A 22,366-nucleotide genomic window follows, 5' to 3' on the forward strand; every position below is an offset into this window, starting at 1 on the left:
CATCTGGAGGAAAGCCATGCTCCTATTGAAGAGGATCTCATTGGAATTTTAATATATAAAAAACAAAACCTCCCTTGAATAATAAAATGTAAAAAGCAGCAGAATGGAAAACAGGCTAGGACAAATAACACCTGGTAACAGTGAACCTGTACAAAGACAGGTCCGTGCCCGATTCTACTCTGAACATGCCCCAAAGAAACAAAGTTGCGCAGAAGGGCGCTCAGACGTACACCCCCATGTGAGCTAATGCACAACCTGGTGGCGGCCAAAGGCCTTCCAAGACATATTTTTATAAGAATTAAACTATAAACATAAAATAAGTGTTGACAGAGCTGTGGGGGAGTTCTCTGCTTACTGTGTCCCCTCCCAGATGACAAGTGCCCCGGGGCAGGGGCTGTGTGGGGGTCACTTTGGCGTCCACCTCAGCCAGCCCGGCGTCTGGGCGGGGCGAATGGCCAGGTATAATGGGGGCTTGCAGGGGACCAATGGGGGCGAGAGGAATTCAGCTGAAGCTGGAAGTGGAGACTAACCATTTTCGGGTGTGACACAGATGTCATCCATTCAAACAGTTACTGTTTACCAGATGCAAAGGAGAAACAGCTGTGACGGACACTGCTGGGTTTTGGCCAACCCTAATGCCCTCCCCTCTGCCATCAGGGCCCTGATTCGAGGATCATCTCCCCACCCTGTGGGCCGTATGGGGGAAGGGGAACGTTCAGACCAAGCATCTGTCCTCGCGAAGTGGCAGCTGAAGGGCTCTGGAACCTCCCTCCTGCAGAGCCTCCTTATCCCCTGCCACAGCCAAGGGGTGGGCATGTGACCCGGAAACACGGCTGGGGCAAGGCACGGGAGCCACCTGTCTCCACGCCTGAGCCTGGCGCCCGCCTGCTCTGGGACCCGGAGAGCCCCTCACGCCCTCCCTGGGAGCTCCCAGGGCACCATCAGCAGAGCCAGGTGCTGCTGCTGCCTCTAAAGATGTCTCCAGATAAGAGTCTTTGCCCCCAAGGATCTGCTCTGAAGTGGGACCTGACGTCACTACAGAGTAGAAGGCGTGCTGAGGGCCACCAGAGGGGCAGGGTCAGCTTCCAGAGGGCACGGGCTGGGGCTCAGTTCGGCCCGCCACAGCCCCCGTGCCCAGAGCTGGCCGGCTCTCGAGAGCTGGCGTCCCATTTACCCTTCGAGGAGACGAGAGGGCTCTTCAAATCCGACCCAGAGCGTATCTGAGGAAGGCATGACCTGAATGGAAAGGTGCGGCAGTTTGCGCGATCGTGCTGTGACTTGAATGACAAGAAGCAAAGGAACTCTTAGGGATTGAGAAAATAGGAAAGGGGCTGGGGAAGAATCACCTGGTGCTTCCTGGTCCTGATGTGAACAGGGCTTCTGAAATTCAGTAAACTGCCTTGATTCTTTATTTTTTAATTGACAAGTAAAAATTGTTATGTTCAGGAGTACACCATATATTTTGATACATGGATACGGTGTGGGATGGCTCAATCAACCCATTAACATATGTACTGCCTCACATATTTATATTTTTGTGACAAAAACACTTAAAATCTACTCTTAGCAATCTTCATATAACAAGATATTGTTATTATATTACCGGTAATCATAATGTATAATAGATCTCTTTAACTTATTCCTATGTGTAATTTTGTGTCCTTTGACCAACATCTCCCCAACCTCCCAGCCTCTGGTAACCACCATTTTACTCTGAGTTCCACTGTTTTACACCCCACCTACAAGTGAGACCACGTGGCATTTGTCTTTTTGTGTCTGGCTTATTTCACTTAACGTAATGTCCTCCAGGTTTATCCAGGTTGTCACAAATGACATGATTTCTTTCTTTTAAAAGGCTGCATAGTATTCCATTGTGTATATAAACCATATTTTCTTCATCCATTCATCTGTTGATACACAGATTGATTCCATATCTTGGCTGTTGTGAATAGTGCTGCAAAGAACATGAGGTGCAGGTATCTCTTTGATATACTGATTTCATCTCTGTTGGATATAAATACTCAGTAGTGGGGTTGCTGGATCATATGGTAGTTTTATTTTTAATTTTTTGAGGAACCCTAGTACTGTTCTCCATAATGGTTGTACTACTTTACATCCCCATCAACAGTGCCAAGGGTTCCCTTTTCTCTACATTCTTGCTGACATTTAGGTCATCTTTTCGATAACAGCTGTTCTAACAGGTGTGAGGTGATATTGTGGTTTTGATTTGCATTTCCGTGATGATAAGTGATGTTGAGCATTTTTTCATATATCTGGTGGGCATTTGTATGTCTTTTTTGAGAAATGTCTGGTCAGGTTATTTGCCCATTTTTTTTTAATGGAGATGTTTCCTTGCTATTGAGTTCCTTATAAATTTTGGATATTAGCCCCTTATCAGACGTGTGGCTTGCAAATATTTTCTTCCATTCCACAGGTTGTCTTTTCACTCTGCTGATTGTTTCCTTTGCTGTGCTTTTTACCCTAGTGTAATCCCATTGTCTATTTCTGCTTTTGTTGCCTGTGCTTTTGGGGTCATAGTCAAAAAATCTTTGGCTAGACCAACGTCATGGAGCTTTTCCTCTATGCTTTCTTCTAGTAATTTTACAGTCTCAGCTCTTACGTTAAGTCTCTAATGTACTTTGAGTTAATTTTTGTACATGGTGTGAGATGAGGATCTAATTTTATTCTTCTGCACCTGGATATTCAGTTTTCTCAGCAGCATTTACTGAAGACACTGTGGTTTCCTCATTGAGCATTCTTGGCATCTTTGTCAAAAATCAATTGACTGTAAAGGTGTGGATATATATCTGGGCTCTCCATTCTGTTCCATTGGTCTACATGTTTTTATGCCAGTGCCATACTGTTTTGACGATTATAGCTCTGTAGTCAATTTTTAAACCTAGTAATGTGATGCCTAGAGGTTTTTTTTTTTTTCCCCATAGGAAGCAAACTGTATGAGTTTTATCTATTGCTACATAACAAATTACTCGCAAACTTAGTTGCTTAAAATAACAATAAACATTTATCTCATACAGGTTTTGGCACTTAGGAATTTGGGAACATCTTAGCTGATTGATTCTGGGTCAGAACCTCCCATGAGATTGCAGCCAGCTGTTGGCCGGGGGCAGCAGGCTTCTGAATGTGGATTGGGACTGGAGGATCTGCTTCCAAACTCACTCTTGTGCTTGTCAGCAGGATTTCTTCCCCTTACGGCCTCAACATAGGGCTTCTCACAACACAACAACTGGCTTCCTCCTGAATAAGCGATGGGGGTTGGGAGTGGGGAGAGAGAGAGCACGTGTGCATAACCAATATGAAAGCTGCAATGTCTTTTTTGTTCAGTTTAAAAATTTTTTAATTGGCCTTAGTAATTATACATATTTATGAAGTACATAGCAATGTTTCAATACATATAATTGTAGTGATCAGATCAGGGTAATTATTAATAGCATATTTACCACCTAGAACATTTATGACTTCTTTGTGTTTGGAACATTCAATAGCCTCATTATAGCTATTTGAAACTGCACAATAGATTATTGGTTTCTTTATTTTATCAGAAAGCATCAAGTGAAATCATTGTTAACTGTAGTCATCCTACAGTGCTATAGAACACTGTAACTTACTCCTCCTATCTAGCTGTTATTTTGCATCTTTTTATTTTTTATTTTTTGAGATAGAGTCTCACTCTGTCATCCTGGATGGAGTGCAGTGCTGTCATCTTCAGTTTTTTGTAATAGTTTGAGAAGAATTGGTATTAATTCTTTGACACATTACTACCACACTAAAAAAAATTTTTTTCCTTGGTGCCACAGTGTTTTATCATGAAAATAGAATAAAAACTTTGAAAACAAAATGATCCTTTCTAATTTAATGAAAAATTTCTTATTTTTTAATTGTTTTCTGTGCCTGAGTTCTATGTAACTTGAAAACTAGTTTTCGTAGCTCCCAAGATGAAGAGAAGTGTGAGTTACATATGCTTCATGAGGCCCTGGGCTCAAAACTATCATGAGTTAAATATAATTCACATGGTAGTTAATGTGTTAAAGGTTGAGTAGGATTCAGCAGTGAACCCATCCAGTCCTGGATTTTTCTTTTTTGGGAATTTTTTTTATTACTGATTCAATCTTGTTACTTTTTATTGGTCTGTTCAGGTTTTCTATTTTTTCATGATTTAGTCTTAGTAGGTTGTAGGTCTCTAGTTCTTTACCCGTTTCTTCCAGGTTATCTAATTTGTTGGTGTATATTTGTTCACAGTAGTCTCTTATGATCTTTATTTCTGTAGTATCAGTTGTAATGTCTCCTTTTTCATTTCTGATTTTGAGTCTTCTCTTTTTTCTTAGTCTAGCTAAAGGTTTGTTGATACTATCTTTACAACAAACCAACTCTATTTCGTTTACCTTTTCTAGTCTCTGTTGCATTTATTTCTGCTCTGATTGTTATTTCTTTCCTTCTACTAACTTTAGGATTAGTTTGTTCCTTTTCTAGTTCCTTGAGGTGTAATTTAGGTTATTTGGGATTTTTCTTCTTTTTAGAGGTTGGCCTTTATAAACTTTCCTCTTAGAACTGCTTTTGCACATCCCGTAAGTTTTGGTATGTTGTGTTTCCATTTTCATTTGTCTCAAGATATTTTAAAATTTTCCTTTTAATTTCTTCCTTGACCCATTGGTTCTTTATAAAAGCATGTTGTTTAATTTCCACAGATTTGTAAATTTTCCCAAATTCCTCCTATTATTGATTTCTAATTTCATACCAGTGTGGTCAGAAAAGGTACTTTATATGATTTGAATCTTATTAAATTTGTTAAGACTTGTTTTGTGCCATATAATGAATGTTCCAGGCATGTTTGAGAAAAATGTGTATTCTGATGCTGTTAAGTGGAATGCCTGCGTGTGCTTGTTAGGCAGGTTTGCTCTAAAGCATAGTTCAAGTCCAATATTTCTGTATTGATTGTTGGATGATCTGTCTGTTGTTCAAAGTGGGGTATTGAAGTTCCTTACTATTAATTATTACTGTATCGCAGTCTCTCTTGTCAGATCAATTAATACTTACTTTATAGATTTAGATGCTGATGTTGGGTGCATACATATTGACAACTTATATCTTCTTGATGAATTGGTCCCTTTATATTATTATATAATAACTTTTGTATCATTTGACAGTTTTCATTTAAAGTCTGTTTTATCTGATATAAGTATAGCAGCTACTCCTGCTCTCTTTTGGTTTCCATTTGCATGGAATATCTTTTTCCATCCTTTCATTTTCAATCTATGTCTGTCTTTAAAGGTGAAATGAATCTCTTGTATGCAGCGTATAGTTGGATCTTGTTTTTTATGCAATCAGCCACTCTTTCTTTTGACTGGCAAATCTAATCCAGTTACATTCAAGCTAATTACTGACAGGTAAGTACTTACTGCTGCCATTTTGTTAATCGTTTTCTGGTTGTTTTGGAGATCCTTTGTTCCTTTCCTCTTCTCATGCTGTCTTCCTTTGTCATTAAATGATTTTCCCTAGTGGTATGCTTTGAATCCTTACTTTTTATCTTTTATGTATCTACCATAGGTTTTTGCTTTGTGGTTATCATGAGGCTTACAGAAAACATCTTAGTTATAGCAGGCTATTTTAAGTTGATAATAAGTTTACTTTGATCACATAAAATAACTACACTTTTACTCCATTCCTCCCACACATATTTTATGTTTCTGATGTCACAATTTACATCTTTTTATATTGTATATTCCTTTGCTTTAGTTCTTTACACTATAAAAGAAGGGTTATCACTGAGTTTTGGTTTGAGAATATCAAGTTCCTTTGGCCTTAATTTTAGGCTCAGTGAGAAACCTTCTGATATATAACTTGGGGAGGTAGCATCACTGACTCTGGAATCACAGTTCTGAGTTCCAGTCCCTGCTCTGTTCTGTCTTCAGTGTGTCACCTTGGTTAAATTACTTATTGTCTTTGGGCCTCAGTTTTTTCATCTGTGAACTGGGGTTGAGACTATCTCATATAGCTACAGTGGGCATCCAGGTGGTGATCACTTAATGCTCAACCACTTTCCTCAATCTTACCTCCTCACACCTTCATCAGGAAGCAGTACTCAGTATAGCCCAGGTCTTAGGAGGAGTAACATAATAAAAACTAAGCTAACATTTCTGTGGCTTTTGCCATGTGCCTGCACGGCACTAAATGTTTACATGTATTATTTCATTTCATCTTCATAGTAGCTCTAGTGCCTAGCACGCAGCAGGCACTCCATACATGCTTGTTGTCTGAATAAATGGACCACAGGAATGCTATCTAGTAGGGAGCTACAGGAGGATTTTGAGCAGAGGAAGATCTGGAGGGGGCAGAAAAAGAGCTTGCAGGGAAACAGGTTCTCATAACAGTGCAGGAGGTCTATCTATTAAGAAACTGAGGCTTAGAGAGGATAAGTGACTTGCTCAGGATTCCAGCTAGTACTTGTCAGAAGCAGGATCTATTTTATATTGAAAGTTAAAATATTTGTATCTAGTTTATACGTTTATTTTCTGTGGGTTGGGGCAGTATCAGTCCATGAGAGCCTCATCATTTCTGAGTGAACTGATAAAACGGACCATTTGAATATGTGAGGTGGAAACCTAGGTCTCTTGGTGTGGTGACAAAGTCCCAGGGCCCAAAACTGTACTAGTACTACTCTCTTTGCCAGTCTAGCACCTGTCACAGGAGCTCTTGGGCGGTCGGGCTGCTCTGAATAGAGGCTGCAGATGGAGCTGTTAATCCAAATGAAGTGGGGTTGCCACAGTCAGGGTCCCTCACTTTGAGCTAATGAACCTGCACTGTGGCAACAGGGCTCTAAATGTCCCCCATGACTTGACAGGCTGAGAGCTAGACAGCCAGCCAGCAGGCCCGCAGAACTTAACACAGAGGCATTTATTGTGAGGAAGGGCAAATCTTACAGTCACAAACGGGTTTTAACATAAACACATCACAAGGGAGACGCCCCCAGCCCACAGGTCCTTTGCTCTCTCCAACGCATGCTCCAGTTATACTGCAGCCCGGCCAGCCGCCGTGCCCTGCGGAAGCTGAAGTTCCTTCATGTTCTCCATCAGCTGGAGGAGATGGAGGATGACAGGCTCTGGAATGCCATCTGCACAAGCTCCACCCACTTTCTAGGCTTCAGGGGAAACAGGAAAAAGGCCCAACAGGCAAAATGTATCTCCTAAAAAGCTGGATGGAGGTATGTGCCATTCCTTTGCTTAACAGGCAAAATTAAATCAACCAGTGTGGTGAAATGACACGGTGACAACACTGTGGAAGAGACAGGGAGTCTACACTGCGCATGGCGGGAGTGGAAGCCCTGGGCACAGAAGTGCGGGGGGCAGCGCGGGCCAAGCTGGTCGGAGAGGCGGGCTGATCTCCAGTGGCCCGGGGATCCTCGTCCTGGGTCTCCAGGCCAGGCCCCAGGGAGGCTTCAGTCCTCAGTCACAGGCGGGGGCATGAGCTGCAGCTGGAAGTTCTCATTCTGGAAGATGCTGTTGAAAGCCGGGCTGCTCTGGGAGCCACTGAACAGCCTGTAGCTCTCACTGCTGCGATTCTGGGAGAGTTCCGTAAGGAGAGCCAACTGCAAAGGAGGGGACGCACGTTAGCCAAGGCTTGTGGGGCGCAGAAAATCTGTGTGTGTGGGTGTGGGGAGCAGGGGTGGAGAGGGTCCTGAATTCTCCTGCCTCGGATACACGAGAGACAGCACTACATCGTGGCAAGAGTGAAAAACTGGGGTTTGGTTCCGAGGTCTGTATCTCACAAACCAGTAGTGACTTTGGGCAAATTCACTTCACTTTTTAGGGCCTAAATTTCCTCGTTCAATAATGATAAGACTGGACTGGTTCGTTCCCCAACACACAGACCGTGCTCCGCCTGCCACTGGGGAGCAGTTCCATCCTGGACCTGCCCCATGCCAAGCACTCCCGCTCCAGCGGCCGTGCCTGGCCCGCCGCTGCCCTCCCGCCCTCCCTCCCTGCGCACATGGCCTGAGCGGAGGTTCTCCCTTCCCAGCTCATCTCATTCCACACTCTCCCTCTCGGTGTGTTCTCCTTGGGGTGGATGATCCTGAATTATGACCGCTGGCTCTGACCTTTCTCTTTTGTAACCTGGATAGCTCCAAATGGAGGCCCAGCCACCAGTGCAAACTCGGCCTCCAGAGCGGAACTCACGTACTACCTTCTCCTCCAAAGGTGTCCTCCCTGTTCCCAGCTGCCCTATTCCCACCCGGGACACCAGCAGTACCCTCATTTTGTTAGTGACTCCAATTCTGGAAGACCTGGCAAGGACGAGAGAATGGTAGGAGGAAATGTTAATGCCAGCCCACTGGGAAGCCGGGCTGTACTGCTCAGACGGGCCACCCCTGTCACCCAAAGGTGCTTTCTGCATCCCTCTGAATCTGAGGGATTCTAATGGCCGCAGGTAAGATTACCGAGTGTCCTTTCAGCACAGGCGCTCTGCTAGGTGCTTTACGTGTGTGTTATTTCTAGGCCTTCATAACAACCCTCTGGGGTGAAAAACCCAGAGTGCTGAGAAGTGAAGTGACTTGCCTTAGGTCACTGGCAGTGAGTGGTAACGTGAGATGCAAACTCAGGTCTGTGTGGCGATTTCCGCTCAGCCACACTGCCAAGAGTCCTGCCTTCTCTAGAGAGAGCTTGCCTGTCACCTGTGTCCTCCCACCTGCCCTGCCAGGCGCTCTGTCTTCTGGCTGCTCCCTGACCGCTGGCAAGGGGCTCTCCCCTCATGCAGGCAATGATGGCACAAGGCTCATGTGTCCACTTGTCACTTCTACTGACAACTCACTAGCCTCGGCTGTGGCAATTGGGGAGACGTCAGAAGGCCTTTAAGTTCTAAGTGCCAATTTATCAAAAATAATCCAGTCCTAGAGACATGACTATGATCTAAGTTACAATTAAGTAACTCTGACTCTGAACCTCTGACTGCAAGTCCCTTAGCTGGCCAAGGTCACACCTGTGCAGGCTCCCTCAAGCCATCCAGTCAGGGATGACGAGAGACGTCCTTTGCTGTGCCGGAGTCTCACCGTGTGCCACATCCTTTCTTCTAGAACCCTCTCAGCTGCCCATCAGCCTATGAGTTCTCTGCAAGGACCGTATGTACAAGGCCTTGGACGGAACAGGCAACAGATGCTAAACTCAATGCTTTCACATTCTGACACCGTGAGGTGGAAAGATCAACCACAGAAATATATTTTTTATTTCCCAAGAAGAGATATTTTGGTGTTCTACTTCTGTAACTTTGTGCTCTGGAAATTGATGAGCCCTGAATAAGGGCTCAACAGTTTAGAGCAGAAGAACTTCCCTGGAAGGCCCAGAAACCCAACTCCTAGGGCAGTGCTTGGCTGAAAGAGGGGTGCGGGTGATGCCAGGAGGCTGCTGGAGCATGTCTGGGGTTTGGGGGGCCCCTGCAGAAACAGAAGTCTCCTGGAATCACAACCTCTGCCCAGACCAGTGCTCAGAGAGGGAACACCATTTTCCACCGGGCTGCCAAGCAACCTAGCAGGTGTCTGCCTAAGAACAGGGACCAGGAGGAGGGAGCTTCAGCATTTGCACAAACTCGAGATAAGGTCAGAACAAACTGGACCCAGCTGGAATCAGGTGTGATCTAGGGGAGGTGGTGGAGATCCAGATGTGTTTTAAGCAAGGAGTAACAGGACACATTTGGGTTTGGAAAGCGTACCCAGGCAGCAGCATGGGGAAGGGACAGAAGGATTTCTAACCCGTCAGAACCTGCAGTGGCCTCTCTGAATGACAAGGAGGCCCGACCCAGGGCAGTGGCAGTTTAGAGGGAAAGGGAGAAGTGGAGAAGATGCCGACAGGATCTCCCCAGTGAGTGGACGGAGGGGGAGGTGGGGATGAGCTGGGGGTACTGCCAGGTCTCTGCTCTAGGGGACGGGATGAGAGAAGGTGCCATTCCCGAGGCAGGCCAAGAAAGCTGATGAGTACGTGTCTGAAGTGCCTGGGGGACACCCAGACTGATGTCACGGCAGTGACCCCTACACTGTACTCTTCCACAGTTATAGGATACCAAGAGTTTTTGCTCATGACCATCTTCCCAGTCTCCATTGCAGTTAGGTGTGGTCATGGGTCTAAGTTCTAGACAACGGAGGTAAGTGAAAGTGGCGTGTACAACTTCTAGGCATGCTCCTTAAAGAGAGGGCTTATTTTCTTCTTCCTTTTTCTCCCTCTTGCTAACAGGAATACAGATGTGATGGTTAGAGCTGGAGCAACCGTCTTGGACCATACAAGTATGAGCCACATGCCAAGGGCAGCAGAACCGCAGGATAGAAAAGATCTGGAGGGAGGTGCGTGGACGTGCCCTGGCCACCTGCATTTACACGTCCATCTTGTTTAAGCCACTATTGATTTGCATTTGTTTTTCATGGCCAAAACCAATCCCACCAGTGCAGATGCCCAGGAGGGCCTGGGGCTGAGGATGGATCTGGCAGTCATCAATCTTAATAAAGGCCTCCTGGATGAGGCCTCTGGAGGCAGGTCAAACATAGCCCTTCTGTGTCCTCACCGCCCATGGCAGGTGAGGGACAGATATCTTTCCACTTCCTCTGCCCCTGTGCCGAGTTCTGAGTGTTTCCTGGGGCCTGGGCTGGTTGGCTGCGTGGCCATTACAGCAATGCCGGGGCACCTTCTGGGCCAAGGAGGAGTCTAGAGGGAGGATTCGAGGATACTGCCTTCCCACAATAGTAAATTATAAACAGGGAAATAAAAATTTAACCACCACACAAGCATTACCCTGGAACTTCCTCGGTAGAGACGGCAAAGCTGATCAAACGCTTGGATTTGTTGTGGATCCAGAATAGGTTCTGAGGTTGCCTGGGAAATCAAAAACAATAAGATTAATAACACCATGTGGCCGGGTCCATGACAGTCTCCAAACTTGCCCCATGCTTGTGATGGAGTAGGATGTGCTGCTTCCCTCATCGTCCTGAAGAAAATCCATGCCGCCAGCAAGGAATGAAAGAGAGACTGAGCATATACTAGAAATGGGCAGGTCCCTCTACACTCCTTCCTGGGGCTGCCCTCAGGTTGACCTATCTATGGACCCTTCCCTAATGTGGTCTCTAAATTTCCCATTCCATTTTTTTTTTAATTTCCCATTCTCATGAGCTTTCTTGAGGGCTTCTTGATCTCTCTTTGCCATCGCCATGAAGAGCAATTTAGTTCCCTCCAGCCCTGCGTTCCGATATCCATAATCCTTAACGTGGCCAAGTTACCCCTTTGCTCTCCATATGGCAGGGGATGCATTGTGAATGAAATACCACGGCACTTCTCAGTCTCATTATAAAGCTGGTAGCCAGCTATGGGGTTGCAAGATTAGTCTGATTTTTGGAAGAGTTGGGAAGTCTAACTTGCTCTTGTTTTGTTAGACCAACAGTCTTGTTTTGTTCCACCTGTTACTGTGGTGGAAATGCTGACACTGAGACAGTGGATCTGACCCAATTCACACCAGGAGAGAGGAAATAGGATCCTGAAGGACACAGCCATAGGCTTTGGAGTCAGAGGTGAGTCTGCCATTAGCATGCTGTGTGACTTCAGGCAAGTCACTTCACTTCTCTGAGCCTCAACTGCCTCACCTGTGAGAGGGGGTAATACTTACCTTATGAAGTTACTGAAAAGATGAGATATTAATATATATTTCAAGTGTCTTTAGCCTGCCTGGCACCAGGCAAGGGCTCAGTATATGCTAGCTTTTATTAATCCAATTTAGAGATACCCTTAGTTAAAAGTTGGTTTCAGAAGTGGTTTTATGTTTATGTATAAGATTAGTAAGATGATATCTTTCTTTGCCCTTATTATGAACTCTCTTGGCGTGAACAGAGGATTGCTGAACATAGTCCCTATGTATGTGACAAGAAGGGTTTCAGTGATGAAGGGTCCAGGTGCGGACACGCACACGTGTCTACACAGGCTGGATGAGGCCTGTGGGCTGAGGGGGTGCAAGAGGTGATCAGAAGCAGGTGCTGGGTACAGGCAAGTCCTTGCAGGAGTAGCCACCAGAACTGTGATGAAAACCAATGTCTGTGACAGGACGTGGAAGAAATTCGGGAGTAGAGTGACAGAGCGGATGCACGGAGGAGGCACAGGGCAAATAATATCCCTAATAACAGTTCCACGTATTCAGCATTTACGTGTGCCAAGCCCTGTGTGCTAGGTGTTTGCCATGGTTATCTCACTCAATCTTCAAAACCACTCTATGAGAAAGGCATTGTCATGTCCTCTTTTTCCCAAGGTGAGTGTGCAGGGCTGGCACTGAGCCCTGGGACTGCCATGATCTCTCGTTCCTCCTCTAGGCCCTTAACTCCTAGGAGATGCCAAGAGAAGGGGTTCCCAACAATGACATCCTTCCGAAATTGAAAAATGTGGTTATTCCACGGGTGTGAAATAACTGAAGATAACAGGTTCTTTCTCATAACAGAAGCCATTGCCCTGGGTACCCAGAGGTGGACCTCAGGAGTAACTGCTGGGCTGCCCGGGAACCCTCTGAGGCCAAGTCACTGCAGGACAGAGACACCCCATCCCTGGCCGAGCCGTGCACGTCCCTGCGGTAAAGTGTCTGCAGACAAGTCATCTGAGGTGAAAGAAGAGAGCTATTTGCAGGCACACCTAGTAGAGGCTCACCTGCCTAAAAATCCTTCCTGGAATAAGAGAGAGTATTTTTAAACAGGAAGCATTCAGGGGATGACTCATACAGCACTAAGGTGAGGATTTCCATACTCGGCTTCGTGGTTCTGAGGGCTGGAAAGCTGAGGTGGGGGCGACAGTGCCGGGAAGGCAGCGTGTCCCAGACGGCCCATGGAGCTGGCCTCTGCCGAGCCTGCGCAGGCTCCGACACGCTGACTGACTGCTGCCCGTGCCCTTCGTGCCTCGGGAACTGGGATTCGCCTCTGTGGTTCAACAGATATTTCTGGAGCCCCTACTGTATCGGGCCCTGGGGCGCAAAGACGAATAAGCCAAGAGGAGTGTAATGTCTCGCAGATTCTGGGGCATTAAAACCCCACAAAAAGATTTCATCTTCTCCAGTATTGATAACCAAACTTCAGGGGATACTAAGGTATGATAACCACATATTGCACTTGTCAGGGCACGCCCTGTTTGAAATATGCTCTTACATTATCTATGTTAATCATCAAAATGTCCCTGAAATTACAACATTTTGGGGTGCAAGTCACACTCTTACACACAACGAGACACAAAGCCTCCGTTCTGCCCCCTCTCTAGCACGCCTGCTCCGAGTGCCCCTCATGACACCGGGCTGGGTTCTCCCCTCGGCGCCTCTGGGTGACCCAGGCAGAACCTCGAGGCTGCCGTCACTGGAGCGTATCTGTTTATCTGTCAGCCCCTTTAGACTGTGAACCCCTGAATATTAGAAATGGATCTTATTCATCCTTCTATTCCTAGTGCTCTATACCCAGAAAATGCTCCACAAACATTTGCCAAATAATCGCACATCCTTATTTATTGTGAGCCGCTGATTTTGGGAGTAATAACAGGCAGCAACTCGCTCTCCCGGCCCCATGTGAAATCACTGGCATTTGTCTTCCGATTTTCAACAACTTGGACTTTGTAAAGATTATTTGTGATGTCTTGCATGTTTGTCCTATATCTCAGGGAAAATATCAATTTTATTTTATTTAATCCACTTTGGGGGAAAGAATTATTTTTAAAATCCCAGAAAACATAAGTACTTTTAAGAAGGTAGACAAATTTACCAAAAGAGTGGGACCTGTGGTTAAAGGCCTCGTTCTGTTGTTGCCCGCTGGACGCCAGGGAGGCCTGCAGACGGGGCAGGGCCTGCTTCCCACGCAAGGGTGGGGGACCTGCGGCCTCAGGGCCACATGTGGCCTTCCGATCCTTGAGTGCGGCCTTTTGATTAAATCTAATTTTTACAGAACAAACCCTTTTAGTAAAGGGATTTGTTCTGTGCAGTTTGGATTCGGTCAAGGGGCCACACTGGGGATCTGGAGGGCCACGTGCACTAGAGTTGGCCTTGCCTTCGCCCAGACCCTGGCTCCTGCCTTCAACAATGACCAACAACATAATCCTAGGCAAATTGCCTACTCTCTCTGAGCTGGGTGGTTCTCCTTTGGGGGTCGGGGTAACATGGGGAAATGATAAGAGCTACACCACATAAAATGACTAAGATTAAAGGAGGCAGTGCACACAGAGCGCACAGTAGATGCTCAGGACTGCGAGTTCGCATTAAGTGCTACTAACTGGAGGGCACAGGAGGGCCTACAGGTGCTGCACAGAGCACCAGTCTCCACGGTACACGGGTTGCGTGAACCTTGTTCTAATGTGGCTAAAGAAACGGAAAGAGACATGGAAGCACAGCGCACAGGCAAAACGGCAGTGACAGAGGTGGGGGATGTTGCATAAGAAGGACGTGGGGAGGGTGAGAGGGAAAACTTCATGGAAACGAGCGCTCCCTAAGGCCGGCGGCCTGTCTCGCTCACCAGCGCCCGGTACTGTTCCTGGCACGGAGCAGCCACGGGATCGTTATCTGCTGAGCGAGTGGGTGAAGGGACGGGGAGGGCAAGCGAACAGATTTTCTTCTTCTGGCTGCTTCCCTGGGGTTTCGCACACCCTCTGCAATGCAGTGAGAGCACAGAGCGGGCCTCCTGACAGAGTTGGGCTCAGTCCGATTCTGCCCACGACTGGTGAGTGGCTCTGGGCAAGTGATTTAGCCTCTCTCGGTCTCCGTTTCTTTATCTGTAAAATTCTATTTTGCAGAATTGTTGTGAGAATTAGAGATAATGTATGGGCCTGGCGCATTTTTGATGTTCAATAAGTGGCCATGATTACTGCAAATTGTGTTGTTTGTGCTCCCGGAGAGAAATGTCTGGTAGAAAGAGCAGTGGGCTGAGAATCAGGAAACTTGAGCTCTAATCCTGTCACCAGCTCCCTGTATAACCTGAGCAGGTCACATCTCTGCTCTGGGTCTATGTTCTAATTTATTAAAGGGCAATGCCACCTCGGGCCACACTCCACCATCTGGAAAAGATTCAGGCACTAGGAGATAACAGGCAGTTAGGGCATTACAGTTTGAAGTAAAATAGTAATGTTTACTGAAGCTAATCATGGCTTTTATTGCATAATCAGAAGCAAACTAAGGCAACCAAGTAGAGGCAATGTCACAAAGACGCATGATCGCTCTGAAGAGAAATAATAGTTGCAGTCTACAGACAGTATACAGAGAAATTCATTTGCCAAATCAGTGTCACACAAAAAATAATGGGGGAGCAACAACACTTGAACACGATCTCAGTTCAAATCCATAAACATAAAGCATCCTTCCCACGACACCCAGACCATCTAACCCCCAGCACAGAATTGATTAGGAGTGACTTTCCAATTGAAAGGGAAGGAAAAATGCATTTGATGCTATCTGCTGGGGCAAATTTCTTTCTTCCTTATAATGAAGTCCAGTGAAGTCCATTTAGCTCTTGCTAAAAATTAAACCGTAGCTGAACATTAGAGGAAGCAACAGTGACAGCCCTGGAAATGACCTTGTAACACTCAGCATTAAAGTAAATCCGGTGGAAAATGAGGTCCTGATGATCTGCAAGAGCCCCAGGGAGAGGGACGCTGGGCGAACATAGCACGCCAGCACATTTTAAAGCTCAGTGACTCACAGATGTGGTGGAAGTGAGAGCTGTAATTACATCCGCTGGAAGGAAGAAAACAAACCCAGGCTTTCAGGATCCACAGACCTCTTACCCAACATATCACGTTTCAACATAGGAAAACAGCCATGATCCACTGCCACCCTGAAGGCCGGATTCCCCAGAAGAGGGACAGAAATAATACAAGAGATGTTGGATATGAAGCCTTCCAAATCACACACAAACCCATGGACAGTCTCATTTCTTAGTTATTCTCTGCAGTAACTAAGGTCCTGAAATCAAAACCCCAACATTTCCTTTCCTAATTGTCTTCCCACCTAACACACGCGAAGGTCAAACCTCACTTGTGAGAGACATGGGACGCTTTGTGTAATTCTGCAACATGACCATCTGCCTTTTCTGTTTCCCAGGGGCCTGCCACAGACACGTGTGTGATTTGCTGGCGGCAAGCGGGGCGGAGGTGGAAGAGGATCAGTGGGACGAGAAGCACATTTCCCACGTCCCTCCCCGCCTGCCCGCGACCTCACTTTCAAATCTCTTCCTATATCTGTTACAGGTCTCAGCCAGATTTCTGCTACCACCTAAGCTGTTTTAAACTAGAGGTCCTTAATATTTAAAGGTTTTGCCTAAAATGAAACTTTGGCTTCAGGGATAAGAGCAAAGCCACACCTCCTTCCCTTGTGCAAACAGAAAATACCGTTTCTAAAATTTCCCCCAACACCACAGTTTGCTTTCAGATTGAACCTGACCCTGCACACGCTCTCATTTCCCGACACCTCCAAACCTCAGTAGCTCATAGCTAATGATGAGCTAGTTGATGAAATAATAAAGCAGGCAGATGAGTTGCTAAGCTGCCCCGAGAAAGGAGGAAAAATCTGGCTGAACATCTCTGAAGGAGAGTCACTTAGATACTAATCAGAGCTCTAGAATGACCAGCTCTAAGGGGAGTGAGTGCTTGAGGCTGGAGATCGAGGCTGTGAAAGACTAAGTGCAAAATATCCACAAAAGATCAAGACCTTCAATACCACAATTACAAAAAAACAACACAGTGACCTTTTGATAGCACCAAGGGGAAAATGCTGGTTTAAGACACAAAAAGGAGGATCCACCACACCATGGCGGCTGCCGCTCACGTTACTGAGCACGTGATTGTGTACCAGCTACCACTACAAGCACTTTACATGTATTACCTCATTTAATCATCTCAAAGCCCCTACAAGGGAGGTATTTTTGTTATTATTATTTTACAGTTGAAGAAATTAAGGTCCTGGGGTCCAGTGATGTGCCAAAGGTCCAGTTCCAGAGATTTCTTTCACCTGCCATGCTCTCGGCATCAGCCTGGAAGAAGCTTGACAGAAAGTCATTTTCAAGGGACCCAAAAGGTTGTGTCAGGAGCAGAGTAGGACTCACCTGGCTCAACGTGCCTAAATCATGCTCTTGTAACACTGGTGACCTCTGACCTCAATCTGGGGGTCCTTCATGATTCGGCTTTAAGTTCAAAGCTCATCCCATCAGGCCTATAAGCTATAAACAAAAGGCTCAGGAAAGCAAACAAGCAGCTGATGGAAATAACTACAGCTGATAGCGTTCTGTTCAAAAATGACCCTGGAAGGCTTGGCCAGAGCCCAGTGTTAAGAACTGAGCTCAGTTCTGCAGTCAGACACCTCACATACAACGTAAAGACAGCTTTGTGCACACACTAGGTGCTCACAAATGCCTTCTGCCATCACAGAAAAAACTCTGAACTTGGCTCCGACACGTAATTAGTCCCACGAATTCGTTGTGTAGCTATCCCTGATGTCAGCTGTCTCATCTATAAAACGGAGAAAACATCTGCACAGCCTACCCCACAAGGCCCTTGTGAGGGAAGGGGCATGGGAAGGGGAGTGGCCACAACACACTTCCCATTGTCCATTTGTCTCTGGCCCTATGCCAGCTACTTTTGAGTTTAATGCGTACATTAGCCCAATGAGGCAGAATGTATTGTCTCTAATTTACATGTGAGGAAACTGAGGTTCAGACACATTAAAATACAGTTTGGGCCGGGCGCGGTGGCTCACACCTGTAATCCTAGCACTCTGGGAGGCCGAGGCGGGTGGATCGCTCGAGGTCAGGAGTTCGAGACCAGCCTGAGCAAGAGCGAGACCCCGTCTCTACTAAAAATAGAAAGAAATTATCTGGCCAACTAAAATATATATAGAAAAAAAAAAAATTAGCCGGGCATGGTGGCGCATGCCTGTAGTCCCAGCTACTCGGGAGGCTGAGGCAGGAGGATCGCTTAAGCCCAGGAGTTTGAGGTTGCTGTGAGCTAGGCTGATGCCACGGCACTCACTCTAGCCCGGGCAACAAAACAAGACTCTGTCTCAAAAAAAAAAAAAAATACAGTTTGTAAGAGACAGGGCAGTTCTTGATAACAGGTCTGACTCTAGAGCCCACTACACCATGTTTGTGACAAACATAAGGTGCTATAAATGTGTCCGGTACTGCGGGCTTCCCACGGACAAGCTGAGCTGCCTAGTCTGCCGGGAGGCTGGTGCTGCAACTGCCTGAGTGCCCTGCCAGGATCCTCTGTGGCGCCATCCATCCAGCTAGCACCACACAAAAGATCGTGTCATTATATGAGGGAACACAAGTATTTTTTCTTGTTTGGTTTTGTCCATCCATTTTGCTCCCTTGCAAAAAGAAATGTTCCCAGATTGGTTTAATGTCTCTGAAACCCACATACTGTACCTGCACATGGTTGGCTACTCCAATGTGCTTTGAAAGGCAACATGGGGAAAATCTTTGGCGGCAAAAGCTGATAATCTCATTGTGCCTAAAAGAATGAATTTAAAAAAAATAAAATACTGCAGAATGTAGTTTGAATTTTTAGACAACTAATGTAGTTCCTTGGTCAAATTCATTAAAACCTTCCTATTCTCTTGACAGGGATTATTAATATTCGAAAAGGTTGGTATCTTAGTGTAACTGCTTCCCAGGCATGGGAAACTCAAACTCCCAAACAGATTAAAAAATAATTGCTTTATGTTGCTCCCGCAATGTAATAGAGGCAATTACCCAGAGATGGCAGGACAGAGATTAGGACCGTTGTGAACAGAAATGAAAATGACAGCACTGGGACATGAGATGGATGGCAGTGAGGCGGGGTCCCTCAATCTCGCTCCTTCCTGGGGGCGCTGTCCTATGCAAACTTGAGTCTTGCCACGTGGTACACTATGGCCATTCCATCGTTGCTTTGTCTTTTTGTCAGGAAAGGAAGATTAAAAAAAAAAAAAAACCCCAGAAAGATTTATTTTTATGGGAAGCAGAGTTACAAAGAAAGCTTCTTATGGGGTGGCATGTTTCTTTTGCTAGTCAGAAACCCCCATTTATCTTATCACAGGCCAAGTGTTTGGCCTTATTAAAAAAAAAAATGAAAACAGGGAAAGCATTCATTTCACATATGTAATTAAGGATTTCCATTTTTTGATTATCTAACTCACTGTTGCCTGCTTAAGAAGAAAGTCAAACAACTATCGTGACGGATGCTGCTGAGGGGCAGGGTCCTTAACGATTTTTCAATCAAAGCCTTGATTGCTGAAATGTTTTCAGCTCTAGTATTTGTGCCCATCTTAAGTAGATAGATAGACCTAAAAATGATAATCCGATAACAAGAGGAACACAGAATCCACTGGAAGAGCGAGTTTAACCCTGAAATTAGCAAAACCCAACACAAGTTAACAAACCAAAGGAAAAAGAATACTGATGCTTGTGGCCGTACTGCAGTTATTTTAGACAGCAATTTGCTATCTGAAAGAGAGAAAAACATTCGCACCATTTCTCTCTGTAGGACTTGGTTGTTAGAAGGAGGAAGGCAAGAAGTAAAGTGAAATGAGAAATGTAAACAGTGAAATTAATATATTAAATAATTGTTTATTATACCTAAAAAGCCCCACAAAACTAGAGCCTTCCAAATATTGCCATGATAAAATGATAGTAGTGGACTAAACTACCTTGCCCATCCTAAGTAGATATAATATTGGACAAAATATATGCAGAAGCTATTTCCACACTTTGGACAAAAGGCAGAGCAGGACTGTGATCCTTGAAAGTAGGGGAGCACACAAAGTCCCCTGATTTCCCTGGAATTCTGGAAGTACTCCCTGGACTGCGGTACACAGAGAGCCTGGAAATCTAGATGAACTGAGGAATTAGAGATTAGGAGTTTGGGGCTGGGGATTGGGTAGCATTTGAAGAGGAGGAAGGTGAGTTGGGAAGCAGCTCTAGGACTCTATACAGGGGCCCTCTTCAGTTTCTGGCCTTTAGCTGCACATACACAGGCAAGACTCAGAGGCTTGGCAGAGAACAGCGATTGAGCCGTGAGAGAGACGGAGATTCTGGAGGTTGCAAAGTGCTGGAAGACCTGGGAGGACCAACAGTGAGGGAGGAAGACCTTGATAAACAGCCTGGTGTCCAATGAGACCCTCAGAAAGCCATGTGCCAGAGACAGGGATATTCTGGATCTGCCCTAACAAACCTTAAAAATAAGCCTCAGAAATATGTCACTGATTTAGCAGTAATTAATAGCCTGCTAGAACAAAACTCAAAAGTCTCTAAAGGAAGACAACAAAATCCAGATGCTCAACAATGTGTAGTGGGGTCTCTCCTTTAAGGATATGTTATATCTGGAATAATATCTATCATTAGTAGATATTTCACTACAAAACCAGGGAGCTTAGCCAGGTGTAGTGGCACATGCTTGTAATCCCAGGTACTTGGGAGGCTGAGGTGGGAGGATCATTTGAGCCCTGGAGTTCAAGACCAGCCTGGGTGACACAGCAAGACCCTGTCTCAAAAAAAGAAGAAAAGAAAGAAAGAAAGGAAAGAAAGGGAGGGAAGGGAGGGAGGGAAGAAAAGGAGAAGAGAAGAAAGGAAGAAGGGAAGAAAGGGAGAAGGGAAAAAAGAAGGGAAGGAAGAAAAAGAAAAAAAAACCAAACCAGGGAGCTAAAACTTACTCATGTCATGATAGAAGAATCAATGTAAATCATAACCAGAGTGCCCCTAGGATATTTGCAGAAAACAACAAAACACAAAAGTCCCAAGGCAGTGACTTTTGTCAGACAGAACAGACTGTACCAAGCACGAGTTCACATTTCATTCTCATCTTCTCTTCCTTCTCTTCCGCTTTAGCCATAGGAGATTTCTCACTGTTTCCTGAACAAACCCAATCCAATATCCTGACACTATATGAAGCAGTGTGAGCTTTTGGGGTGGCACAATAATTGATTTGGGACAGTGGGCCAGACAGAAGGACATACTCTGCAGTAGCAGCACATCAGCCTCCCGAGAATACCACACACATTAGAGCAGCTCAAACTCTGCACAGCTCTGTTTGGATTCCATGACCTGTACAAATAGGTGATAATTCAGCACACTGCAATTAAGAATGGCCTACTGAGTTGTTTTAATGCACAATAACAGGCTGCTAGTGGCTCTGACACACACGCCCTGAAGAGAAAAATGATAACTGCCACGTACTGTGGTAAGTGCCTAAAAGCTCTGCCAGGAAACACTGTTGGAGGGGGAAAGCCCATTTGTAAACTCAATGAACAGTCTCAACTGGAGGGTCCAAATTCCAAGAAGATGGTAGATACAATGGCACTACCTGTTTGGATAAGGGACTCACTGCCACACGATGAGAGGGTACAGGACAGAATAAAGAACCACCACTGGCAATGAGACGGTCTCACACCAGGGACTGGGGATTCATGACTTCAACTACACGAAGGACTGAAAAGGCTGCTCTATAAAGGAGGTATTAAACATCTTTCTGGTAGCTTCTAGAGGAAAGACAGGATCAATAGGTAGAGGGGTGTCACCACCATAAGGAAGAACTATCTTAGAGCTTCCAAACATGGAACATCCTGCCTCAGGAGATAGTTTATTAGGCAGACGCAGGATACTGCTTGTTAAAAATGGATGAGAGGCTGACTTCCAGCATGACAGCAATGAGGAGCTCTACATAGTGTGGACATTGTCCCCTCCAAATCTCATGTTGAAATGTGATCCCAATGTTGGAGGCAAGGCCTAATGGGAGATGTTATCCAAGGGACTGGATCACTCATGACTAGATTAATGCCTCCCCTTGGGTGGAGGGTAAGCTCTTGCTCTATTAGTTCCTGTGACAGCAGGGACTAATTGTTGTTAAAAAGAGCCTGGTACCTTCCCCCCATCTTTTTTGCTTCCTCTCTTGCCATGTGATCTCTGCACATGCTGGCTCCCCTTTGCCTTCCACCGTGAGCGGAAGCAGCCTGAAACCTCACTAGAAACAGATGCTGATGACATGCTTTGTGTACAGCCTGCAAAACCATGAGACAAATAAACCTCTTTTCTATATAAATTTTCCATCCTCAGGTATTCCTTTATAGCAACACAGACTAAAACGAGCTCCAAATGAAAACAGGTGAACACTATTAAAAAAAACCCAAGTATTTAAAGATTCTAGAAATGGTTTTAAGGACAAACAGCAAATGAAGAAACTATCCAAAAAAATTTATGAAAGTTTGATAAGAAAGGTGAATGTCTATGGTGCCTGAACCAAGACTGCTCCCTTCCCCACTACACCAACTCCACTCCAGACTGCTGCAGCCAAAAACAGGAGGCTTCCTCTCTCCCAAGATCCTGGTTGGAATGTTTTCTCCCTAGCAGGAG

The 22,366-nt window shown here is 45.5% G+C and overlaps 1 protein-coding gene across 3 annotated transcripts in view; it reads right to left on the bottom strand.

Annotated features, from left to right (window-relative positions):
- Positions 1-6,894: 6,894 nt before the first annotated feature.
- The window catches only part of VPS8 (VPS8 subunit of CORVET complex), a 205,136-nt gene continuing 189,664 nt past the window's right edge, over positions 6,895-22,366 (bottom strand). For all 3 annotated transcript variants that reach the window (XM_069472823.1, XM_069472821.1, XM_069472822.1), the window contains 2 exons: positions 10,785-10,865; positions 6,895-7,600 (listed from right to left, as the gene is read on the bottom strand). In XM_069472823.1, coding sequence (XP_069328924.1) covers positions 7,451-7,600; positions 10,785-10,865 — 231 coding nt within the window. In that variant the 3' untranslated portion in view covers positions 6,895-7,450. The remainder of the gene's footprint in view (positions 7,601-10,784; positions 10,866-22,366) is intronic.

Source organism: Eulemur rufifrons, chromosome 7 (assembly GCF_041146395.1).
Source record: "Eulemur rufifrons isolate Redbay chromosome 7, OSU_ERuf_1, whole genome shotgun sequence".
Classification (NCBI taxonomy): Eukaryota; Metazoa; Chordata; class Mammalia; order Primates; family Lemuridae; genus Eulemur; species Eulemur rufifrons.